Source organism: Harpegnathos saltator, unplaced genomic scaffold (assembly GCF_003227715.2).
Source record: "Harpegnathos saltator strain DR-91 unplaced genomic scaffold, Hsal_v8.6 scaffold691, whole genome shotgun sequence".
NCBI lineage: Eukaryota > Metazoa > Arthropoda > Insecta > Hymenoptera > Formicidae > Harpegnathos > Harpegnathos saltator.
The window spans coordinates 91,783-101,442 of record NW_020230528.1 but is presented as its reverse complement, the minus strand read 5'-3'; the positions used below and the strand labels follow the sequence as shown (position 1 = coordinate 101,442).

At 40.9% G+C, this 9,660-nt stretch overlaps 1 protein-coding gene across 1 annotated transcript; it reads right to left on the bottom strand.

Annotated features, from left to right (window-relative positions):
- Positions 1–596: 596 nt before the first annotated feature.
- Positions 597–9,145, bottom strand: LOC105190309 (probable serine/threonine-protein kinase tsuA). The gene is made up of 4 exons (XM_011153012.2): positions 9,092–9,145; positions 7,962–8,999; positions 7,328–7,842; positions 597–813 (listed from the first exon to the last, which is right to left on the bottom strand). Exons 1-4 carry the CDS (start codon positions 9,143–9,145, stop codon positions 597–599), a joined length of 1,824 nt encoding a protein of 607 aa, XP_011151314.2.
- Between the last annotated feature and the right edge of the window lie 515 nt (positions 9,146–9,660).

Here is a 9,660-nt window from a genome sequence, read left to right as displayed (position 1 = left end):
TGGATGTGGATGTCGCAGAAAAACGCAGAAAAATACACAAAACGCTGGACAACGCAAAAAAGCGAAAAAACGCTAAAAAACGATGAAAAACGCAGGAAAACGAAGAAAATTGCAGAAAAACGTGTAAAAATACAGATAAACGTTGAATAACGCAAAAAGATAAAAAAGATGCTGAAAAAACGCGGGAAAACGCAGAAAAATGCAGAAAAATACAGAAAAACAATGAGAAACGCAAAAAGACGAAAAAATGTTGAGAAACGCAGAAAAACGTAGAATATTGAAAAAAACGCTGAAAAACTCTTTTTTCCATGTTTTTCTGCGCTTTTATTAGTGCTTCTGCGACGTCCACGTCTACATCCACATCCGTACCCTCATTCATATCCACATCTACATCCACATCCACATATACATCGCGCATATGTGGATGATGTGGATGTAGATGTGGATGAGAATGAGGGTGCGGATGTGGATGTCGCAGAAGAACGAAAAAAAGCAGAAAAACGCAGAAAAAGAAATTTCTCAGCGTTCTCCTGCAATATTCTATGTTTTTCTGTGTTTTCCTGCGTTTTCCAACGTTTCTTTTTTGTTTTTTTACGTTATCCATTATTTTTCTGTATTTTTCTGCGTTCTCCAGCGTTTTCTGCGTTTTGTTGCGCTTTTCTACGTTTCTCTATATTCGCATCCACATCCACATCATCCACAACCACATCCACATCGTTCTCTTTTCGTCTTCTTACGTTACTCATAGTTTTTCTGTATTTATGTACGTTCTTCATCGTTTTTCTGCGTTCTGTTGGGCTTTTCTGCGTTTCTCTGTATTCGCATCCACATTCATATCCACATCCACATCGTTTTTTTTTCGTCTTTTTGTGTTACTCATTGTTTTGCTATGTTTTTCTGCATTTTATTGCGGTTTTCTGCATTTCTCTGTATTTGTATGCACATCGACCTTAGCACGCGACGTAAGTCTGCTCTTGTCGTCGGTCCTGCAGAGACTGAGCCTGCTTGCGCCTGCACGAGGCACGTAGGCCACCCCTTTCTTCCACCTTCTTTGTCCGGTCCGTTCGCGTTATAACGGACACATAGGTCTTGAAGGACCTAACCTAACTTAACCTAACCGCGCACCATACGCTGGTCTCATGCCCAGCATGGGACCAGCAGCGCAGTGTTCTGGCCCGGGCGGTGGGCTGCGACGTGGAGGCCCTCTCGCTCCCGCGCATGGTTAAGGCCATATGCAGGAGCGAGGAGGCATGGGGGGCGGCGGCCTCTTTCTGCAAGGACGTTATGTGGCAGAAAGAAGCCGCCGAATGGGAGCGTCGCCCAGGTGCCCGCCGTAGGGCGTAGCGGGGGCGGCGCTCCCCGGGGGTGGAAAGCGGGCCCGAGGTGGCGCCGGCCGAGGAGTCGCCACTGATTCGGGGGCCTCCTCGGCCGCCTCGGGCCTGCCTTCGAACGCGAGGGGGCGACGGGTGTCTAACCTGCCTCCCCCGAGCGTAGGGACCGGGAAAGGGGAGTGGAGGCCTGGTTAGGGCTAAGCCTCACTCCCCGTCTCCCTTGACGAGCAAGGGGGGCTTGGAGCGAGGGTGGGTATCCCCCCTCCAGTAAATATAATCAGAAGGCCAACCCGGCCGGGCAACCGGCCGGGGGACCGCGCCCCCAACTCCCTTTGTGGGAGGGGGCACGGTACTTGGGCATGGGGTTCTGTTAATGAGCCTTGGGGCCGGGATGTCGGGGAGGGAATACGGGAGTAGTTCCCCTGACTCTCCCCACCACGGTCCGAAAAATAGATACCCCGGTGGGGTTTTAGCCGATAGGAGTCCGGCATAACCCCCGCCCTCCCTAAGGGGCGGGGGTATCCATTATGGATTTCCCCACCGTTATAAAAAAAAAAAAGCCGACACATAGGCCTGATCTACAATATGTGTCGTAAGTTGTAAGCCGTAAGAATTGACGAATCACAGTCGATTATTACAAAAATAATCGGCTATAATTGGTCAGTTCTTACGGCTTACAGCTTACAACACATATTGTAGACCAGGACATATTGTGCACATGCATACGCCGGGTCTCGCAGGCCCGTACACTTACAGGGCCCTCGCTGTGCTAACTTTCAGGGTCGTATCAAGTATCAGGTGTAGTAAAAAGAAATCCATTATTTTTCCAATAGATGGCTCTAGTTATCTGTATCTCGCGTTGTATAAGTCCGATCGGGTTCCACTAGATGGCGTTAGAAAGATGAGATTTCGTACTAAAAAAACTTTTGTGACAGTTTTGTGATTAGTTGACTCAGTTTTGTTTGAGCGCGCGTCAAAGATGGACACTAGCAAAGAGAAAATACGCTATATTTTACAATTTTTCTTCGATAAAGGCGAAAACGCAAGCCAGGCGGCTGAAAATGTGAATAGTCCTGATACTGTAACAGCCAATCACGCGCAATTTTGGTTTCGTCGATTCCGTTCCGGTAATTTCGATGTCAAAGATGCACCACGCACTGGAAGGCCAATTGTCGAAAATATCGATAAAATCATGGACATTGTCGAGTCCGACCGTCATGTAAGCACTGTTTCGATTGTCCAAGAGCTAAAGATTGCACAAAAACCGTTTGGAACCATTTGAATAAGGCTGGATGCAAAAAGAAGCTCGATGTATGGGCCGATGTATGCCACACGAGTTAACGAAAAAAAACCTCATGGACCGAATTTCCATCTGTGAATCGCTGCTGAATCGCAACAAAATCGACCCATTTCTGAAGCGGTTGGTCACTGGTGATGAAAAGTGGATCACTTACGACAACGTCAAGCGAAAACGGTCGTGGTCGAATCGCGGTGAGCCGGCGGAAACGGTGGCCAAGCCAGGGTTGACGGCCAGGAAGGTTTTGCTGTGTGTTTGGTGGGATTGGCAGGGAATTATCTACTATGAGCTGCTCCCCTACGGCAAAACTCTTAACTCGGAACTGTACTGTCAACAATTGGACCGTCTGAAGGAAGCAATCGCCCAGAAGCGGCCAGCTTTGGCCAATAGGAAAGGAATTGTGTTCCATCAGGACAACGCCAGGCCACACACATCGATAGTGACTCGCCAGAAGCTCCGGGAGCTTGGTTGAAAGGTTCTTATGCATCCACCTTATAGCTCGGACCTGGCACCAAGTGATTACCATCTGTTCCTGTCCATGGCGAACAATTTTGCTGGTGAAAAATTCGCTTCAAGAGAGGCTTGTGAAAATCGACTGTCTCAATTTTTTGCCAATAGGGACGAGGGCTTCTATGAGAGAGGCATAATGAAATTATCTTCAAAATGGCAACAAGTTATCGAACAAAACGCGCATATTTGACCTAAATCGGATCATTCTAACTATGATAATTAAAGCCTTCAATTTCATGCAAAAATAATGGATTTCTTTTTACTACACCTGATATAATTTTCAAAAAATATAATTTTCTTGCGCGCTATATATATTAGGAGTACAAATAAGTTTCCGCCGTTTGACAACAGATGGCCCTACCAGAAGGTTATGAAATTATCAGATGTAAAACATAATATCGTAAGTTTGAACATCTGGTAACAACATAACCTTGAAGTATTAGTGACTCCGTATTAGCATCACATAATTTTTTTCGTGCGAAAATGTCAAGTTTCGTGCCGAATAAGCGTCATTTGCGGGAATTTTTGATTTACTTCTTTAATTTGAAGAAATCTGCAGCTGAGGCGCATCGATTGCTTGTAGAAGCATACGGTGAGATTGCTTTAAGTGAGAGAAGTTGCCGTGAGTGGTTTCAAAAGTTTATAAACGGTGAGTTTTACGTGGAAGACAAAGAACGTAGTGGAAGGCCGAAAGTGTACGAAGACACGGAATTGGAAGCATTGTTGGAAGATTCGTGCCAAACGCAAGAAGAACTTGCACTTACATTAGAAGTGACTCAACAAGCAATTTCACATCGTTTAAAATCGTTGGGAATTATTCAAAAACAAGAAAATTGGGTTCCATATGAACTGAAGCCGAGAGACGTTAGACGCCGATTTTGCACGTGTGAAATGCTGCTTGCCAGGCATAAAAGAAAGGGTTTTTTGCATCGTATAGTCACTGGTAAAGAAAAATGGATCCACTACGATAACCTAAAGGAGAGAAAATCATGGGGACCACCTGGCCATGTTTTAACATCGACAACCAAACCGAATATTCATGGAAAAACTCATGCTGTGTATTTGGTGGGATCAGCTTGGTGTCGTGTATTATGAGTTGCTCAAACCGAACGAAACCATTACTGGAGCTCTCTACCGAACATAATTAATGAGATTGAGCCGAGCACTTAAGAAAAAACGCGCCCATTACTACTCCAGACGCCCATTACTACTCCAGACACGACAAAATTATTCTCTTACATGACAACGCTCGGCCACATGTCGCAAAACCGGTCAAAACCTATTTGGAAACACTTAATTGGGAAGTCCTATTCCACCCGTCGTATTCACCAGACATTGCTCCTTCCGATTATCACTTGTTCCGGTCGATGGCACATGGCCTGTCTAAGCAGCGCTTTACATCATATGAAGATACTAAAAATTGGGTCGATTCGTGGATAGCCTCAACAGATGAAGAGTTCTTCCGACGTGGTATCCGAATGCTGCCAGAAAGATGGGAAAAAGTAGTGGCTAGTGATGGACAATACTTTGAATAAAACGTAATGTACCGTTCTTTCACAATAAATTCCTAATTTTTGATAGAAAACGGCGGAAACTTATTTGTACTCCTAATATATATGTACGTGAGTACAACATTCGCTCTTATCGATACTTTGGTAATAACTAAAATAATTTCGTTACGGGATTTTTGTTATCAGAAGGCGGTGTGTTATCCCGAGTATTTTTATCATGCAAAAGTTGATTTTTAAAATGCTTGGTAAGGTGGTGATTCTATGGTTAGTTTTAAAAAAGTTTAGCATCGTTATCTTTGGAACATTGTGACTAATCCGATTTTACCATTTCACCATACGTGGTTGTTTTTCAAATTAACAATAAACGAAATTTAGTACTGTAATAAACTGTTATTAACCCACGCCCGAAAGTCCTAAAATATTAGCCTTACTTTGCAACTGTATTTTATGTAGAGAAACATTATATAGGGTTGGAATAGCATTTCCTTATATTTTCGGGGTCGTTCTACAAGATTCCGGCATCAGAATTCGTTTAGATTCACAATAAAATTCAATATGGTGGAATTTTTGGAAAGAAGTCTTAATAAATCGACAACTTTATTTTTTATAAACTTGATTTCGTATCAAAAACGTTACTTTGATACAGATACAAGTGTCACATCTTGTCTCAAAAATGTTGAACTTTCAAGGTATGCATTGGTGAAAATGTGAATTCAAGATGGCTGCCTCAAAATAGCGGTTTGAGCGAAAAAAACTTAAAAAATAATGTATTTTTAGAATAACTTCGCAAAATCCTAGTATTTAGCATCAATTTAGTATTCAAGGTACTGATTTTAGGATATTTGTTGACAACTAATTCATATTAGAGAATTTCAAAATGGCGGATCCAAAATGGCGACTAAAAGGCACGAATAATCGTTCAAATTTCCAGATTTTCATGAATTTTCTTCTATTATTTTCATATTCATAAATTATTTTCGAGACGTACACACGCACATATACAGGGTGGGTAATTATAAATTTACGAATAAATGCGCAGTGGTCGGACATCGCAGGCCTGCTACTCCACACAGCTTGGACCGGATTGACAGACAACAACGGCGTGCGCCGGTCCACTGTTGTTGCCTGCCAATCCGGCCCACGCCGTACAGAGTAGCATACATGCGATGCCCACAACACATGCCCATTGATCATTTAACGCTCATTTATTTAGCAATTTTTCTCAAAAGTTTACGTAATCGATTTCTATTTTTTTCCGTCCGTTGTACTTATCTCGATGTTTTTTGTTTTTTATAAAGTTTGTAAGTTTATAATTACCCACTCTGTATATGTGCGTACCTGTATGTGTACGTCTCGAAAATAATTTATGAATATGAAAATAATAGAAGAAAATTCATGAAAATCTGGAAATTTGAACGATTATTCGTGCCTTTTAGTCGCCATTTTGGATCCGCCATTTTGAAATTCTCTAATATGAATTAGTTGTCAACAAATATCCTAAAATCAGTACCTTGAATACTAAATTGATGCTAAATACTAGGATTTTGCGAAGTTATTCTAAAAATACATTATTTTTTAAGTTTTTTTCGCTCAAACCGCTATTTTGAGGCAGCCATCTTGAATTCACATTTTCACCAATGCATACCTTGAAAGTTCAACATTTTTGAGACAAGATGTGACACTTGTATCTGTATCAAAATAACATTTTTGATACGAAATCAAGTTTATAAAAAATAAAATTGTCGACTTATCACTTTTTTCAAAAATTCCGCCATATTGGATTTTATTGTGAATCTAAACGAATTCTGATGCCGGAATCTTGTAGAACGACCCCGAAATTATAAGGAAATGCTATTCCAACCTTATATAATATGTTTCTCTACATAAAATACAGTTGCAAAGTAAAGCTAATATTTTAGGACTTTTGGGCGTTAATAGGTTAATTAAACTAAATGCTTTACACCTTGCGCTATTGATTTTGCTAAATTGATTTTAACCATTTGCTTCTTTGTACCATCTTGCATTTTTGTACCATCTTACCATATTTGGTCTTTTTAGTCTAGGTTTGCTATGGTACTTATGCTATGGTACTATCGGGTACCCCGATTACGCATCGACTGGTCAGTCAGGATGGTTGGGTTAGGTTAGGTTAAGTTTTCGTAATTTTTATCCACTCTATAATCTTATTTAGTCCATCCTTTATTTTTTTTTTGACGTGGGTATTTGTCTTGTTTTTAAAGAAAACTTATCTTACTATATATATGTCTGAATCCATCATTTAAAGAAAACTAATGTGTACTTATTCCGCTATACTTATCAAAAAACTATAACTGAACTTGGATTATTATATGCTTAATAAACTGTTATAATGAAAAGTTATTAACTGAACTTCATATTGTGGATTTCCACTGAAACAAAACTATAACAAAAAAACATAATCAGGATTTACATTACTACATTCCTGCACCATTGTCGTCGTAACAAAAATTTAACAAAACTTGCTATTCTTTTACAAACGCAAACAATAAAATAAAATTATATCTTCTTTATTTCACGTCTTCTTCTCGTGGTGAACCTCGTCCGCCATTCCTGCATCCGGGGTCGGGTGCACCTTGCTCCTGCTTGTTTCTCCGATGCCGCGGGTATGAGCTGGGATTTTGTTTTTCTTGAGACGTTACTCGTTTGCTGCATCTGCTGTGCTTTGTGTTTCAGCTGATGGTTGTCTTAGTTTTATGGCAGGTGTAATTATCCTGACGGAGTCTTCTGATTCTGTTTGTGTTTCATTAGTCTGTCTGTTGTCTTCTAGGTTCTTTTGTAGTTGATCCATGAGTTTGTTTAGCTGTATATTAACAGGGATCGTTTGTTGAATGTTTACCTTTATTTGTTTGTTATTATTTGTTTGAATCGGTGGAGTTATGTTCTTCAGTTCTTCCCGCGATTTAGGGGAAACATTTAAACTTGTTGTGACCATTGGTGGTGTTTTTTGTTTCAGCCGTTGTTTCCATTTATCGGTTTGTATGTCGCGTAATATGACTTTGGCTGTGCTTATGTCCACAAGAAGAAGTTTTCGAATACACTTTATGGTTGCTTTTCCTGGATCTGTTTGTTTTTTAGTTGTTTCTGTTTTTATTATTGTCGCTACTTGTTTATATCGTTGAGCGACTTCGCTGATATCTTCTTCGTCGACGAATAACTGGTCGTGTAGAATTCTTTTTTTATTTTTGTTCTGTTGTATTCGTTTGATTCGGCCGCCGTCCATGCTCTATATTGACCGTTACGATTTCTTGGTCTTGGGATGACCGATAGATCTACGTAAGGTCTTTCCCTCCTCTTAGAGTATCTTCGTTTTGTAGAGTATCTCGTGAGTTGTAATTTCCTTGATGCTCTGTATGTGCCGCTTGTTGACGGTTGGTTGATGTCAATTGTATATGTGTCTCTCTTTGGCGATTGGTTGGTATAAATCCACGGCGGTGATGGTGACTTTTGTTCCTCCTTTTCTTCTTCTACTGTCGGTAACTCCTCCCATGTCTCGTTCGACCTTTTTCGTTCAATTGAGGCTTTTATCTCCATGGTTTCGCGTCTTATTTGTTTTATTGCCTCTTTTAATTGTTCCTTTATCGCCTGCTCCTTCTCTTTCTTTGTTTCTTCCAAGATTTGTTGCAACTCCTCCAGGTTATCTGGGAGTTCCTGCTGGCTATTATCTTCTGCCATCTCTCTTTCTGCTGGTGAAATTTGCTGGTTAGTTTCGATCGTTGATTTTTCTTCCAGCGACGTGGCGGGATCGTGTGTTTTTACATTTTTATTCGGCCTACTTCGTGTACATACATCGCTCGGGTTCGCGGTTTCTACTTCACTTGCTCGCACTTCGCTTGGGTCTGTTTTATTTCTTAAACTTACTCTCCGGGTCGAAGTTAGGATAGGTTTTGTTATTCCTATTTCCTTGTTACTGTTAAAGTTTTCATTATTTATTATAACGCCCTCGCTATTCTTTAAAAAGCCCTTGTTATTATTTGCCGAGCCCCCGCTGTTTCTTAAAAAACTCCCGCTGTTTTCTGTTATCGCATTATCGGCAGGGCTGCTAAGTCCCTCGTAATGGGCTATTCGTGATCTTTGTTTTTTATTGACCCTCTTATCTCCTATAGAGATTTCATTCGTTTCCTTTAAATTGATTGTGTCATTTGATTCTGTGTTGCTATTATTACTACTTTCGTTAGGTTCTATCTGTTCTATGTTTACTTGTTCGTTATCATTATTTCGCGATGTGTCTATTTTGTTAATAGATAATTTTGAAAATAAAGCCACTTGGGCCAGATCTGAGTTAATTGGTTCCAGCATTTCTGCTGGAAATTGCTGAAAATAATTTATTATTAGTTTAAACAAAGCCTGGTACGGAATATCCCAGGTCGTGGTCGTTATTATGCCTGTTACTGTTCCGTCAATACCGTGTTCATGAGTCTTTGGAACGTCGCTGGCGCGTTTTTAAGTCCGAATGGCATCTGATTAAATTAAAAGTGTCCATACGGGGTTGAGAATGCGGTCTTTCTTTTGTCGCGTTTCGCCGTCTTGATTTGATGGTATCCCGAGGCGAGATCTAATGTTGTAAAATATTTTGCATTTCCTAGGTCCAGTATATCTGTGATATTGGGCAGTGGAAATTAGTCGCTAATAGTTAAATCATTCAACTTCCTGAAGTCGATGACTACTCGAAGTTTTGATTTTCCGGATGCGTCAGGTTTTTTGGGCACCACTAGGAGTGGGGCGTTCCACTAACTGCGGCTCGGACGAATTATTTGATGTTGCAGCATTTCATTTATCTGTGAATTGACTTCGTAATTGTGCTTCGCCAGCAGGCGGTATGGTTTTATGTTTACGGGCGCGGTGTCGGATTGCACGTTTATCTCGTGTCGCACGGCGTCCGTATGAGTTAATGAATCGCCTTCTAACTGGAATATATCGTTATAGTCAGCGCAAATTCGTTCGATTGCTTTTCGCTCTTCGCTATTTAAATGTA